This window comes from Salvelinus sp. IW2-2015, linkage group LG4q.1:29, assembly GCF_002910315.2.
Source record: "Salvelinus sp. IW2-2015 linkage group LG4q.1:29, ASM291031v2, whole genome shotgun sequence".
In the NCBI taxonomy this organism is placed as follows: Eukaryota; Metazoa; Chordata; class Actinopteri; order Salmoniformes; family Salmonidae; genus Salvelinus; species Salvelinus sp. IW2-2015.
Window position 1 is genome coordinate 37,723,693 of NC_036842.1, and position 16,037 is coordinate 37,739,729.

Consider the following 16,037-nt stretch of genomic DNA (forward strand, 5'->3'; position numbering starts at 1 on the left):
CCCACTGCTTTCCCATTGACACGCCCACTGCTTTCCCATTGACACACCCACTCTTTTCCACTTGCCCACTGCTTTCCCATTGACACACCCACTCTTTTCCACACGCCCACTTTTGACACACCCACTCGCCCATACTCAGGTCGCCATATTGGGATGCAGCTAGCCCCTTCTCYGAAATAGGTGCGGCAACTTCCTCTGAGGTGGGCCTTTAAGGATGGGATGCATAGAAATTGTGCACATATAATGAATCTACTGCATATGAGAATGATAGATCTATAACATTTGGCCGGTCGCCCTCAAAGCTACATACTGGACCTTTTAAAAGTGCAGAGCAAAAAAAAAAAACCTGCACTTGTCTTTTCCTACTAGAGCTGACTTTGCTGATAACTTCTTTATTGAGGAACATTTTACTTACTAGGACTGTGATGTCTCACCTAACAGATGTAGGATCTTAATTGCATTACCCTATTGTTGCAGGAAATTTCCTGCACAGCAGAAAATGCAAACTTAGTGGATTCAAGGTTTAAGCTTCTGTTTGTAATTTTCACTTTACATGTTCCACTTGATTTGCCCTAATAACAAATTTATCAACCCCTACACAAATGTAAATTAATTACACTCCACACAATCATTCACATTTCATGTTGCTGCAGGATTATTTTCCTGCTGTGAGAAACTGGTCAAATGAAGATCCTACATCTGTAGCTATCTTAATAAGTCGCTCTGGATAAGAGCGTCTGCTATGACTAAAATCTAAAACGTAAGAGACTGTATGCAAAATGTGAGTGTGTGTGTGTGTTGGCAGTTCCCAAATTAATCTGTCTAATGATGAAATTTGATATTGAGACCAGTTGAAAGATTCTAGTATATTCTACTAACGATACAGATGTGTTCATGTTCTTTGCTCAAATTATATCCGTTTCTAGTTTACATGTCATAGACAACTCACCTGTTTGGTTGTTTTAGGGAACCATAATGCTGCCTGCTAAGGAGCTACTGCTGCTGGCCACTCTGGAGGAGTTGACTGAGGGAGGAGGAAACCTGGAGCAATTTCGGCGGTTCTTGACTAGCCTGCTGCCCATATTTCCCCCCATTCCAGAGAGCCAGCTGGATGACCCTGACAGGCAGGACACAGTGGATGAGATGGTGCAGACCTTAGGCCCTGAGGATGCTGTGAAGGTCACACTGAGGATCCTGAGGAATTTAAAACAGTTTGATCTTGCAAAAAAGTTAGAGATAAACTACAAACAAGTTATTCCATGCTCTAAAGGCTTACTGACTACCCCTGGAGCAAGTGAAGACCAGGAGACCTACGATGACATTGAAGAAGGTGCAGGTGAAGAATATGTCTCCATGTGCGATGTGGGGTCACCACAACCTCACATCATTCCTGAAGGAGAACATATATATGAGAACTGGGATGTCATAGACATTACCGCCACTTCAGCTCCACCGCACATAAGCATTCCTGAGAGAGGAGCAGGTGAAGTGCATGAGATCTATGCTAACATACAATTATGTCTGTCATTCAGTTTTATTTTCAACTGCTGAAAAAGTATGACAAATAATTTAACTTTATTTCCAAAACGCTATATCCACAATTAAAATTTTAAAAAGTAATCAGAAATGATTGCATATGGGTATCTTCATGTGTGTGTAAAATATTACTGTTCTCAGATTTTTATTTTAGATTTTAGATGTGTTTTTGCAAAACACTATATATCCATTGTGGAATGTTTGTATCCTGTATATTTGACTGTGATGTGGTTGTCTCACCTAGCTATCTTGAGATAAATGCACTTACTATAATTCGCTCTGGATAAGAGCATCTGCTAAGTGACTAAAATGTAAATGTTTTGAATTATTTAATTATTATTTGTCACAATGTATCATTTGTACATTTCTTTATAAAATGTTTAGGTATTTGTTGTATTTGAATGTGTAAAACCTAGCAGAACTACTTATTTCTCTGAGTGAGGCAGATATGTAGCATTTTGCAAAATAACATGATTATTTGTCTATCTGAAATGAAACCATCAAGTGATAGACATCTATTTGTTTAATCTGTCATTGAACAACCCCATGCAATGATTACATAGTGAAAAAAACACACCAATTTCTTTCAGAATTTATTTTAACAATAAAAGCTAATTTAACAACATTTCTGAAAATGGATATCTAGCGTTTTGGAATTAAACTCTTCAATAGTTCAACACTTATTATTCAGTAAGAAGACATCTACTGCAAAACGATAACCTGTTTTCACTCTCTTTCTTGCTCACAGAAGGCCCTTACCCCAATATCAAACCTCAACTAAAAGGGATGCTGAAACGCAGTCTCTCATTAAACGATCTTCAAGTCAGAACACCATCCTCGTCTCGCAGAGTTTCTGGTGACAAAGGAGAATACATCAGCTTGATTAGCAGTTCTTTGAGTGCCTTGGACAAAAAGCAGTTGAGCAGCAAAGCCACTGAAATGTGCCCCACAATGCCATCTGTTCCAGATCTGCTCCTCGCTACTCTAGAGATGCTAAATGCAGAAGAGTTTAAGAGATTTTTGAGTCACCTGGCTCACTGCCTGCGGTCCATATTTCCCCCCATCCCATGGAACCAACTGGAGAACGCTGACACAAAGGTCACAGTGGATAAGATGGTGCAGAGCTACAGCCCCGAATATGCTGTGAAGATCACAGTGGTGATCCTGAAGATGATGAAGTGGTTTGATCTCGCTGAGAAGTTAAGGAATAATTACAGACTAGGTAATACAGCAAGACAAAACAATCTGTGCATTATGAGGACATTGTCACCAGCAAGCAACATTTGGCATAGGGTGTCATGAAAGATTACAAACAGTAAGGAGGGAACAATCGAAAAATATGGAAGTTTGCAATTGTGGTCGATTTAATTAAAAAAATAATCACTCCTTTCCTCATAAGCAGGAGCGAGAAACATAAAACATCAAAACACCTAGTTAGTTGCACAACCTGAATGTGTCTTCTGCATTTAACCGAACCCCTCTGAATCAGAGCGGTGCGGGGGGCTGCCTTAATCGACATCCACAGCGCCCAGGGAGTAGTTGTTGTTAGGGGTGTCGTGATGTGACTATATTAATGTGAYGACTGCTATTCATCGAATAATTACCTACTACGTTTAATTATTACTCAAWTAAATGAATCATGTAACAATTAACTCACTAGGAATTTGGGGCACCACGGGAAAGTTTATTTAATGAGTTACCATTTCCCGAATTAACTCAAAAATATATTGATATCATAACAGTCATCAATAATTTCCTTATATCAGTCTCATTCTAAAYGTCATTGACTTCGTAAATCTGCACGAACCCTAACCTAAGTGATGAATCAGCGATACACAAACTGTCTTAGTAAAAAAATAATTAACTAAATAATCACAAAGAAATACATAAACACACACASATGGTATAGGTTATTGATTTCTAACATAATGCAATGAAAAGTCCCTTGCGGACTAACCCGATTTCATGGCTTGTTACACAATGGAAAGGGGATGGGGAAAGATAAAGAGCGGGAGAGACAAAGAGAGTGGACTTATCGTACATACACTACCGTTCAAAAGTTTGGGGTCACTTAGAAATGTCCTTGTTTTTGAAAGAAAAGCAATTTTYTTKGTCCATTTAAAATAACATGATATTGATGAGAAATACAATGCAGACATTGTTAATGTTGTAAATGACTATTGTAGCTGGAAACGGCTGATTGTTTATTTTTTTTAATGGAATATCTACATAGGCGTATAGAGGCCCATTATCAGTAACCATCACTCCTGTGTTCCAATGGCACATTGTGTTAGCTAATCCAAGTTTATCATGTTAAAAGGGTAATTGATCATTAGAAAACCCTTTTGCAATTATGTTAGCACAGCTGAAAACTGTTGTTTTGAATTAACGAAGCAATAAAACTGGCCTTCTTTAGACTAGTTGAGTATCTGGAGCATCAGCATTTGTGGGTTCGATTACAGGCTCAAAATGACCAGAAACAAAGACCTTTCTTCTGAAACTCGTCAGTCTATTCTTGTTCTGAGAAATGAAGGCTATTCCATGTGAGAAATTGCCAAGAAACTGAAGATCTCGTACAACGCTGTGTACAACTCCCTTCGCAGAACAGCACAAACTGTCTCTAACCAGAATAGAAAGAGTGGGAGGCCCCGGTGCACAGCTGAGCAAGAGGACAAGTACATTAGAGTGTCTAGTTTGAGAAGCAGACGCCACACAAATCCTCATCTGGCAGCTTCATTAAATAGTACCTGCAAAACACCAGTCTCAACGTCAACAGTGAAGAGGCGACTCTGAGATGCTGACCTTCTTGGCAGAGTTGCAAAGAAAAAGCCATATCTCAGACTGGCCAATAAAAATAAAAGATTAAGATGGGCAAAAGAACACAGACACTGGACAGAGGAACTCTGCCTAGAAGGCCTGCATCCCAGAGTCGCCTCTTCACTGTTGACGTTGAGACTTGTGTTTTACTAATTAGACAGTTTTTTTTCAAATTTTGCCTAAAATGACATACCCAAATCTACCTACCTGTAGCTCAGGCCCTGAAGCAAGGATATGCATATGCTTGGTACCATTTGAAAGGAAACACTTTGAAGTTTATGGAAATGTGAAAGGAATGTAGTGGAATATAACACAATAGATCTGGTAAAAGATAATACAAAGAAAAAAACAACCGTTCAATTGTATTTTTTTTGTACCATCTTTGAAATGCAAGAGAAAGGCCATAATGTATTATTCCAGCCCAGGTGCAATTTAGATTTTGGCCACTAGATGGCATCAGTGTATGGGCAAAGTTTTAGACTGATCCAATGAACAATTGYATTTCTGTTAAATGTATCAAGACTGCCCAAATGTGCCTAACTTATCATGTTCAAAATTGTGCACTCTCCTCAAACAATAGCATGGTATTCTTTCACTGTAATAGCCACTGTAAATTGGACAGTGCAGTTAGATTAACAAGAATTTAAGCTTTCTCCCAATATCAGATATGTCTATGTCCTGGGACATTTTCCTGTTACTTACAACCTCATGCTAATTGCATTAGCCTACGTTAGCTCAACCGTCCCGTGGAAGGGACACCGATCCCGAAGAAGTTTTTTAACTATCTTGCTCAAGGGCAGAGCGGCGACCTTACGGTTACTGGCTCAACGCTCCAACCGCTAGGCTACTATAGCACTGCTCATGTTACATCACTGGATTTATGTTTTATGTTCAAGGTAAAATTATATGAAAACATGAAGTCGCTAGGTGTGTATGACATTTTAAAATGGTGCTGCTTTTGTGTGTGGTTGACTACCAAATGTTGCCTTTCCCACTCCCATTTACCTGTTATTAAATTGTTGTTATTGTTGATACTTCTTTTCTCTGTGTCTCTTGTGATACTACAGGGAGTAAAACAGCATGGAATGTGTCACCGAGCAGTCACACATCATCTTTGGGACCCACAACGGGACCCACAACCCACAACGCTGACTGTTACAGATCTGCTGCAGGTCACTCTGATGAAGCTGAGCAAAAAAATGTGGAGTACATTTATGTTTTTCCTATCTGGCAGCCTGCTGGCCGGCTTTCCTCCAATCCCAGATAGCCAGCTAAGGTACGCCAACATAGGGGTCAAAGTTGATAAGATGGTGCAGATCTTCGGCCCTGAGGGAGCTGTGAAGTTCACACTGAAGATCCTGAGGGAGATGAATCTGCATAATATTGCCGATGAATTAAAGAGAGAACACAGCAGAGGTAAGTGCAGGTTCTTAGTCAGTGTGTTCAAACAAAGAGTGCCTGAGCTTCTTGACTTGTCTCATTATAGAATGTTAATGAATATATAATGTTTGTGCTCCAAGTTCCTCCTTGATGATGTATATCAGAAGCACAGGTAACACTTCTATAGAGGGTAACTACAGTGTTTGTTATTTCTCCCACCCCTCCCCTCCTCAGTMATAGATTTAGAGGAAATGCGATGTTACTCATGTCATCGTCCTGCTACCTCAGTTGTAGACTAATAACTAACTAAATACAATTTGCACTCTTTGCTATCTGTTTGTAGATTCTCCTCTCTTCCTGTAACCCAAAATCTCCCTCTGTAGACCATGCCCTGTCATGCCTTCCCAGTCGTCCTTTATYTAGCGAACGATCAAAGGAAGAGGAGATCGAGGATCTGTCTCAAAGCTTAACTGATACCAAGGAGCAATTATTAAGGAATGTATTAGGAAAGGTCGACCAAGTCATGCGTCTGACTGACCTTCTGCAGGTAATACAAGATTCTCACTGACAAGAAAGAAAGAGAGAAGTTATAAAACATATATTTTGTCTATGGGTTCAATATCTACTGGTATTGTTTTTTAAATTTTAGACGTCTCCTGATAACTTGGTAACAGAGACATATGAGGAGAGCAGGGGAGCATACCGGTAACTTGTTCTTCTTTTCCATTCATTCGAGAGGATAACATGTTGAAATTGATACTTTTTTAAAGAATGTAAAATGAACATATCATGATGCCACGTCATTGTCATATGCTCTAAACAGGTTCAAGTGCCCCAGTGCAGGTCTGTTCCCAAGTGGTGTAACCGGCCTTGGGTTTGGGATGGAGGGGGAGGGGGAAGTGCTCTATTGGACAGTCCCCTGGGACAGGAGGCTTCTAGCACAGAGAGGCAAGAGGCCTGCGGGACCCCTGTTCAAATTCACATGCCTTAAAGGGTCTATCTGTCAACTACAACTCCCWCACTGTGAGCTTCATTCTAGTGAGTGACGATTTCATGAAAGACATAGTGCTTCAAGACAACTGTCATTCCGAATGAGCCTATTGTAATAATKTTTTGATATCTCATCATTTAGCTGTTATCATTACTCATCATTGATAATCAAGTCAGAGAAATAAGCTCCACATGTTCTTTTTCTTTCCCAGMGGGTGGATGTGACTTCCTGTCTGTAGCCCATGTGATGGATGACAGTTTGGAGTTTATCTGTGACGTTCAGATAACCGACACACATGTCATATTAAACATCAATGGATTCTCTGCTTATGGCATCGTCAGGGAAGATGACTCACCCACTGTCCCTATACGTGCACTTGTCTTGTTATTCTACAAACTCCCAGTTGTCCCTAAGAAGAGGTCCATCCTTAATGTGTTGTTGCTTCCCAGAAATGTTATGATCAGGGAGGTAGGTGAATAGATCAGAGATGTCAAACAATACTTTGGCTGGAATTTGCATGTTTTGGTAACATTAATACTTGGATAATGTGTTATAGTTTAAACATTGGATAACAAAATGGGCTTTTCTGAAAACATTCAAAGGTACAGGAGGAATGGAAGAGAAGAAATGGAGACCAAGAAACCTACATTGAAACTAACGCTCACTGCCAACTAATCCCAAAGCAAGAATACACCCTCTCCACTGATCTTACAGATGAACATCAAATAAGACCAAAGGTGATATCTGATATGAGAATGAAAATGTATTTGCACATTAAAATGATATAACTGACGAACTGTATTTTACACCAGGATGCAGCATTTGAAAACTACGAAAACTACGAAAACTACATCCCAACATTTCAGTTGTTCTTACAAACTGTTGTTGAACAAGTTGATCTTCTCCTGAAAGAAAATAATGGTGTAGAGTCTGTGTGGGATAGACTTGTCTGGCTTCCAGGTAACACAAAGTTGCTGTACTAGTATTGCAGTTGTTGTTATTGAATTAGTACATCTTTATATCATAAGTTTTGGTTATAATGGACGCAGTCTTATATCACCGGTCTTCTTTTCTCATTCGCAGTTTCACCAACAGAAATCATCTCTACAGGTAACTTGATATTCCACTGAGATTTACCATTATAAACATAACAATTTAATGATATCGCAATGATAAACAAAGACATTATGGAAGTAAAGAAATCTGATTCGTAGTGCTCCTGTGTAGTAAAAATAATATTGACTTGAGGTCATAATTTATCTTCGATGTTTAGCATACATCTTGATTTTATCATCCTAAACTGTATTTTAAAGATAGTATTTTCTCCCTCTAAGTGTCCGGCCCTCTCCCTGTAGCCCCTCCTGCCAATCCTCCTACTCTCTCAGGAGAGGACTTCATAATAAAACACAGAGTGAAACTGGAGGAACGCATGGGTGAATTGCAGCCCATACTCCTCAAGCTTCAGGACTGTAAAGTACTGAACGATGTGGAGCGAGAGAAGATTGACAACATAAGTTCACGGATCCAGAGGAACAAGGCCCTTCTGGACATGATTAKGAGGAAGGGACCTCGTGCCCAGGAACAGCTCTACCAGGCCCTAAAAAAAGAGGACCCTTACCTGGTGGAATACCTGCAAGAGGAGACATCCTGACCATAGATTGGTGTGTAAAGTAATCCAACAATGACTACAACATGTAAATGGACCAGGAGCCTAGAGATCAGGACAGGGTTGCTACGCAGGTGCACTGGCTGCAAACAGCAAGCTTCAGGACTTTGCTATTTAATGGCATTATATATGTTTTAATCTCTGTATAARATACATATGTAGATGGTAAGTATATATTTACAAGCCTTTATTTACATTTTCATGTCAGTATTTTATACATATGTAACGGATGTGAAATGGCTAGCTAGTTAGCGGGTACGCGCTAGTAGCGTTTCAATCAGTTACGTCACTTGCTCTGAAACCTAGATGTAGTGTTGCCCCTTGCTCTGCAAGAGCCGCGGCTTTTGTGGAGCGATGGGTAACGACGCTTCGTGGGTGTCAGTTGTTGATGTGTGCAGAGGGTCCCTTGTCGCGCCCGTGTCGGGGCGAGGGGACGGTTTAAAGTTATACTGTTACACATACACATACAGATTTATGCATCAGTCATTTCTATAGATGTTCAATGTCGCTTGCTCTGAAACCTAGATGTAGTGTTGCCCCTTGCTCTGCAAGGGCCGCGGCCTTTGTGGAGCGATGGGTAACGATGCTTCGTGGGCGACCGTTGTTGATGTGTGCAGAGGGTCCCTTGTCGCGCCCGTGTCGGGGCGAGGGGACGGTTTAAAGTTATACTGTTACACATACAGATTTATGCATCAGTCATTTCTATAGATGTTCAATGTCGCTGGAATTTCTGTCCGCACACTTGTGTTTTTTATTGGTCTCATACTGTGATGGAGAGATGCTTGAATAAAAGTTGCGTCATTCTTGTCCACATAGAATGTACTGTATGAAAATGACCATATAGCCAGGACTAGTCTGTTGAATGGCATATCTGTGGACAAGAGATCAATGCTAAGTGGTGGCAGGCAACCTATTCTACATAAACAAAAAATACATTAACAGTGTGAGGGCAATGTTCAATAGTGTAAAGTTATATTACATTTGATCTGAGCTACTCCACCTGTGTCAAAACATCCTGGGTGTGTCACGTTTCCATTGAATAGCAGCTCCATCCTAGCACGTCGTCCCTCGTTCCAAAAAACAGTTCACACATTGATGAGCCGCTTCCCGGACCACAGATTAAAAGGGCTCTATTCAATCGGCGTCGCAGAAATGGATCTTTACAGCGTGATTGACATTTTAAGGAAGTGTTCCCGCTTTAGTGGAGGCTGCATTCACGGTAAACGCTGCATATGTCGGCTCAATCGGAAATKACCTTTACAATTCTATCAAAATGTTATTCGTCACATGCTTCGTAATGAACAGGTGTAGACTAACAGTGAAATGCTTCCTTGCAGGCCCTTCCCAACAATGTAGAGAGAAAGAAAATAGAAAAGTTATAACACGTAAAAATAAATACACAATGAGTAACGATAAATACACAGGCACCAGTACCGAGCCCATGTGCAGGGGTACGAGGTAATTGAGGTAGATACTTTCTGAAGCCACTGTATCACACCCCTTGACTTTTTCCATCTCTTATTGTGGTACAGCCTGCATTTTTTTTATGGATTAAATGTACATTTTCTGGCACTGGCCTTCACACAATACCCCAATGTCAAAGTGGAATTTTTACAAATGAATTTAAAATGAAAAGCTGAAATGTCTTGAGTCAATAAGTATTCAACCCCAATGTTCTGGAAAGCCTAAATAAGTTCTGGAGTAAAGATTTGCTTAACAAGTCATATAATAAGTTGCAGACATTGAATATCCCTTTCAGCATGGTGAAGTTATTAATTACACTTTGGATGGTGTATCAATACACCGTCACTACAAAGATACAGGCGTCCTTCCTAATTCAGTTGCCGGAGAGGAAGGAAACCGCTCAGGGATTTCACCATGAGGACAATGATGACTTTAAAACTGTTAGAGTTTAATAGCTGTGATAGAAAACTGAGGATGGATCAACAGCATTGTAGTTACTCCACAATACTAACCTAATTGACACAGTGAAAAGAAAGAAGCCTGTACAGAATAAAACATATTCCAAAATATGCATCATGTGTGCAGCAAGATAAAAGTAATACTGCAAATTTTCAAGCATAGTGGTAGTTGCATCATGTTATGGGTATGYTTGYAATCGTTAATGACGGGCATTTTTCAGGATAAGAAGGAAACAGAATGGAGCTAAGCACAGGCAAAATCCTAGYKGAAAACCTGGTTCAGTCTGCTTTCCACCAGACACTGGGAGWTGAATTCACCTTTCAGCAGGACAATAACCTAAAACAAGGCCAAATCTACACTGGAGTTGATTACCAAGAAGACAGTGAATGTTCCTGAGTGACCGAGTTACAGTTTTGACTGAAATCTGCTTGAAAATCTATGGCAAGACCTGAAAATGTTTGTCTAGCAATGATCAAAAACCAACTTGACAGAGYTTGAATAATTKTAAAAACAATAATGGGCATATGTTGSACAATCYAGGTGTGGAAAGCKCAAMGACACTTTCCCAGAAAGACTCACAGCTGTAATCGTTGCCAAAGGTGATTCTAACATCTATTGACTCAGGGGTGAATGCTTATGTAAATTAGATATTAGTGTTTTATTTTTCTTAATTGTTTTACAAATATAATTTTTCTGACACTGACACAGTATTTTGTTTAGATCGTTAGCCAAAAAATGACAATTGAATCCATCTGTAATCTACAGTGCATTTGGAAAGTATTCTGACCCCTTGACTTTTTCACATTACAGCATTATTCTAAAATGGATTCATCTCCCCCATCAACCTACACACAGTATCCCATAATGACAAAACAAAAAGTTTTTTGGAGCAAATGTATTAAAAATAAAAAGCTGAAATATATCACATTTACATACAGTACCAGTCAAAAGTTTGGACACACCTTCTCATTCCAGGATTTTTCTTAATTTTTACTATTTTCTACATTGTAGAATAATAGTAACCAAAAAAAGTGTAATCAAAATATATTTTATATACTTGAGATTCTTCAAAGTAGCCACATTTTTGCCTTGACAGCTTTGCACACTCTGCAATTTATTTCTTCTTAATGCGTTTGAGCCAATCAGTTGTGTTGTGACAAGTTAGGGGTGGTATAAGAAGATATCGCTATTTGCTAAATGACCAAGTCCATATTATGGCAAAGACAGCTCAAATAAGCAAAGAGAAACGACAGTCCATCATGACTTTAAGACATGAAGGTCCGTCAATCTGGAAAATTTTAAAGAACTGAAAGTTTCTTCAAGTGCAGTCGCAAAAACCATAAAGCGCTATGATGATGAGGACACCCACAGGAAAGGAGACCCAGAGTTTACCTCTGCTTGCAGAGGATAAGTTCATTAGAGTTACCAGCCTCAGAAATTGCAGCCAAATAAATGCTTCACAGAGTTTAAGTAACAGACACATCTCAACATCAACTGTTCAGAGGAGACTGTGTGATCAGGCTTCAGTGTGAATTGCTGCCAAGAAACCACTACTAAATGACACCAATAAGAAGAAGATATTTGCTTGGCCAAGAAACACGAGCAATGGACATTAGAACGGTGGAAATCTGTCCTTTGGTTCCAACCGCTGAGTCTAAGTGATACACAGAGCTGGTGAACGGATGATCTCTGCATGTGTGTTCCCACCGTGAAGCATGGAGGATGAGGTGTGATAGTTTGGGGGTGCTTTGCCTGGTGACACTGTCTGTGATTTATTTAGAATTCAAGGCACACTTAACCAGCATGGCTACCACATCATTCTGCAGCGATACGTCATCCCATCTGTTTTGAGCTTAGTGGGACTATCATTTGTTTTCAACGGACAGTGAACCAACACACCTCCAGGCAGGCAAGGGCTATTGACAAGAAGGAGGTGATGGAGTGCTACATCAGATGACTGGCCTGCACAATCACCCACCTCAACCCAATTGATATGGTTTGGGATGAGTTGGACCGCCAGAGTGAAGGAAAGCAGCCCAAGTGCTCAGCATATGTGGGAACTCCTTCAAGACTGTTGGAAAACATTCCCGGTGAAGCTGGCTGAGAGAATGCCAAGAGTGTGCAAAGCTGTCATCAAGGCAAAGGGGGGCTACTTTGAAGAATTTAAAATACAAAATATACACTTTTTTGGTTACTACATGATTCCATATGTGTTATTTCATAGTTTTGATGTCTTCACTATTATTTTAGAATGTAGAAAATAGTAAAAAATTAAGAAAAACCCTTGAATGAGTAAGTGTTTCCAAACTGTTGACTGGTACTCTATGYAAATAAAATAAAAATATACATTTGCAAAAACAAATAAAAACCTGTTTTTGCTTTGTCATTATGGGGTATTGTGTGTAGATTGATCAGGAATTTAATACATTTTAGAATAAAGCTGTAACATAACAAAATGTGGAAAAAGTCAAGGGGTCTGAATACTTTCTGAATGCATATAACTAGGGGTAAAGTGACTAGGCAACAGGAGAGATAAACAGTATATGATGAGTCAAAAAGAAAATGGTKCTAAAAGGGTTAATGCAGAGGGACTTATTGTTGGAGCCAAAGCACAGAARAAATCTGACKGCACATWTGAATTCATGGGCAATAAAGATAAAACACCASGTAAAAAAMCGAGGTATTATTTTAGAATCTGACCTCAATTTTGAATCACACATTAGGAATGTGACCAATATAGCTTCTTACCACCTGAGGAACATTGCCAAGGTGCRGMCGTTTCTCTCTCAGGCTGATACAGAGAGACTCATCCATGCTTTTATTACAAGCAGGCTTGACTACTTTAATGCTCTCCCATCTGGTCTATCCAAGAAAGCCATTAGTCAAGTGCAAAGCAGAATGCTGCAGCATGGGTACTGACCAAGACCAGGCAGAGAGAACACATTACTCTGGTTTTAAGATCTGCACTGGCTGTCTGGAGTTTTAGAATTCATTTTAAGATTCTTCTATTGGTTTTTAAATCAATCCACGATTGTGCACCCCAATATATGTCAGACATTCTTTTAAGTTATGTACCCTCAGGTCCTCTGGCACTGGCCTTTTAACTATCCAAAAGCCTAGGACCAAGAGGCATGGAGAGGCAGCCTTTAGTTACTATGCCTCCAGCMWCTGGAAYAGCCTGCCAGAGAACCTGAGGGGGGCTGAAACTGTGGACATATTTAAAAGAGATCTTAAAACACACCTTAGCTTTGCTTTTCCTTTTAGTCGTTCAGTTTTTGTTRTTCTTAAGTTTATCCTCTTATGGTTGTTGTGTAGTAAATGTTTTTATTTTCATTGTTTTTATTATTTTTGTTTCCTGTGAAGCACATTACATTGCATTCCATGTCTGAAATGTGCTGTATAAATAAAGCTTGATTTGATTTGATAGTCMGGGTTAACTATTTAGCAGTCTTATGGCTTGAGGGTAGAAGCTGTTCAGGATCCTGTTGTTTCCAGACTTGATGCATCAGTACCACTTGATGTGTGGTAGCAGAGAATACAGTCTATGACTTGGAGTCTGACAATTTTTAGGGCCTTCCTCTGACACCGCCTGATATAGAAGTCCTGGATGGCAGGGAGTTCTGCCCCAGTTATGTAATGGGCCGTACGCACCACAGGAGGTCGTTGGCACSTTAATTGGGGAGGATGGGCTCATGGTAATGGCTGGAGTGGAATCAGTGGAATGGTATCAAATTCGTTCAACACATGGTTTCGATGCCATTCCAGCCATTATTGTGAGCCGTCCTCCCTTCAGCAGCCTCCACTGGTACGCACTACCCTCTGTAGTGCCTTGCGGTCAGATGCCAAGCAATTGCCATACCAAGCGGTGATGCAKCCAGTCAAGATGCTCTGTGGTGCAGCTTTAGAACTTTTTGAGGATCTGAGGGCCCATGATCGTTTCAGCGGGGTAAGAGGCGTTGTCATCAAGACTGTTGGTGTGTGTGTGTAACGGATGTGAAATGGCTAGCTAGTTAGCGGGTACGCGCTAGTAGCGTTTCAATCAGTTACGTCACTTGCTCTGAAACCTAGAAGTAGTGTTGCTCCTTGCTCTGCCTGTCTCTTATACACATCTAGATGTGTATAAGAGACAGGCTTAGAGTTCTACTGTTACATTGATGCTGTTGACCCGGATCACTGGTTGCTGCGGAAAAGGAGGAGGTTGAAAGGTGGGTGAGTGTAACGGATGTGAAATGGCTAGCTAGTTAGCGGGTACGCGCTAGTAGCGTTTCAATCAGTTACGTCACTTGCTCTGAAACCTAGAAGTAGTGTTGCTCCTTGCTCTGCAAGGGCCGCGGCTTTTGTGGAGCGATGGGTAACGACGCTTCGTGGGTGTCAGTTGTTGATGTGTGCAGAGGGTCCCTGGTTCGCGCCCGTGTCGGGGCGAGGGGACGGTTTAAAGTTATACTGTTACATGTGGACCATGATCGATCCTTAGTGATGTGGACAGGAACTCTCGCTCCACTACAGCCCCTTCGCTGTGAATGGGGGCATGTTCGCCACTCCGTTTCCTGTAGTCCACGATCAGCTCCTTTGTCTTGCTGATGTTGAGGTTGAGGTTGTTGTCCTGGCACCACATTGCCAGGTCACTGACCTCCCTACAGGCTGTCTCATCGGATCAGGCCTACCACCGTCGTGTTGTCAGCTACTTCATGGTGTTGGAATTGTGCGTGAACAGGGAGTACAGGAGGGGAGTAAGCACACACGCCTCAGGGGCCCCCGTGTTGAGGCTCAGCATGGTGGATGTGTTGTTGCCTACCATCACCACCTGGGGGAAGCCTGTCAGAAAGTCCAGGATCCAGGCTTATGGTAGAGAAATTAACATTMAATTCTCTGCCAAAAGCTCTGGTGGACATTCCTGCAGCCAGCATGAAAATTGCACTCCCTAAAAACTTAACATCTGTGGCATTGTGTTGTATGACAAAACTGCACATTTTAGAGTGGCCTTTTATTGTCCCCAGCACAAGGTGCACCTGTGTAAATCAACTTCTTGATATTCTACACCTGCCAGGTGGATGGATTATCTTGGCAAAGGAGAAATGCTCACTAACAGGGATATAAACAGTTGTGCACAACATTTTAGAGAAATAAACTTTTTTGTGCGTATGAAACATTTCTGGGATCTTTGTTTTCAGCTCATGAAACATGGGACCAACATTTTACATGTTGTATTTATATTTTTGTTCAGTTGACACGGATTACCTAGGCGTTCTTGGGCACAGGGACTATGGTGGTCTGCTTGAAACATGTTGGTATTACAGACTGGGTCAGGGAGAGGTTTCAAATGTCAGTGAAGACACTTGCCAGCTGGTCAGCGCATGCTCGGAGTACGCTTCCTGGTAATCTGGTTGGCCTTGGTGCCTTGTGAATGTTAACCTGTTTAAAAGGTCTTACATTGGCTATGGTGAGCGTGATCACAGTCCGGAACAGCTAGTGCACTCATGCATGGTTCAGTGTTGCTTGCCTCAAAGCAGGCATAGAAGGCATTTAGCTAGTCTGGTAAGCTCGCAGCTGGGTTTCCCTTTGTAATCMGTGATAGTTTGAAGCACTTCCACACCGAAGAGCATCAAAGCTATCATTTCTAGGATTCGATCTTAGTCCTGTGTTGAAGCTTTGCCTATTTGATGGCTCATCAGAGGTCGAAGCAGGATTTCTTAAGCGTCCGGATTAGTGTCTCGCTCCTTGAAA

The 16,037-nt window shown here is 40.9% G+C and overlaps 1 protein-coding gene across 2 annotated transcripts in view; it reads left to right on the top strand.

Annotated features, from left to right (window-relative positions):
• LOC111961957 (caspase recruitment domain-containing protein 8) overlaps window positions 1-9,226 on the top strand; it is a 15,577-nt gene extending 6,351 nt beyond the window's left edge. The window contains exons 2-12 of one of the 2 annotated variants that reach the window (XM_024147041.2): window positions 967-1,483; window positions 2,285-2,758; window positions 5,421-5,769; window positions 6,117-6,280; window positions 6,383-6,438; window positions 6,557-6,771; window positions 6,936-7,192; window positions 7,327-7,461; window positions 7,537-7,684; window positions 7,808-7,834; window positions 8,059-9,226. In XM_024147041.2, coding sequence (XP_024002809.1) covers window positions 5,439-5,769; window positions 6,117-6,280; window positions 6,383-6,438; window positions 6,557-6,771; window positions 6,936-7,192; window positions 7,327-7,461; window positions 7,537-7,684; window positions 7,808-7,834; window positions 8,059-8,375 — 1,650 coding nt within the window. In that variant the 5' untranslated portion in view covers window positions 967-1,483; window positions 2,285-2,758; window positions 5,421-5,438 and the 3' untranslated portion in view covers window positions 8,376-9,226. The remainder of the gene's footprint in view (window positions 1-966; window positions 1,484-2,284; window positions 2,759-5,420; window positions 5,770-6,116; window positions 6,281-6,382; window positions 6,439-6,556; window positions 6,772-6,935; window positions 7,193-7,326; window positions 7,462-7,536; window positions 7,685-7,807; window positions 7,835-8,058) is intronic. The other variant, XM_023984665.3, reaches the window with a different exon arrangement.
• The last annotated feature ends 6,811 nt before the right edge of the window (window positions 9,227-16,037 follow it).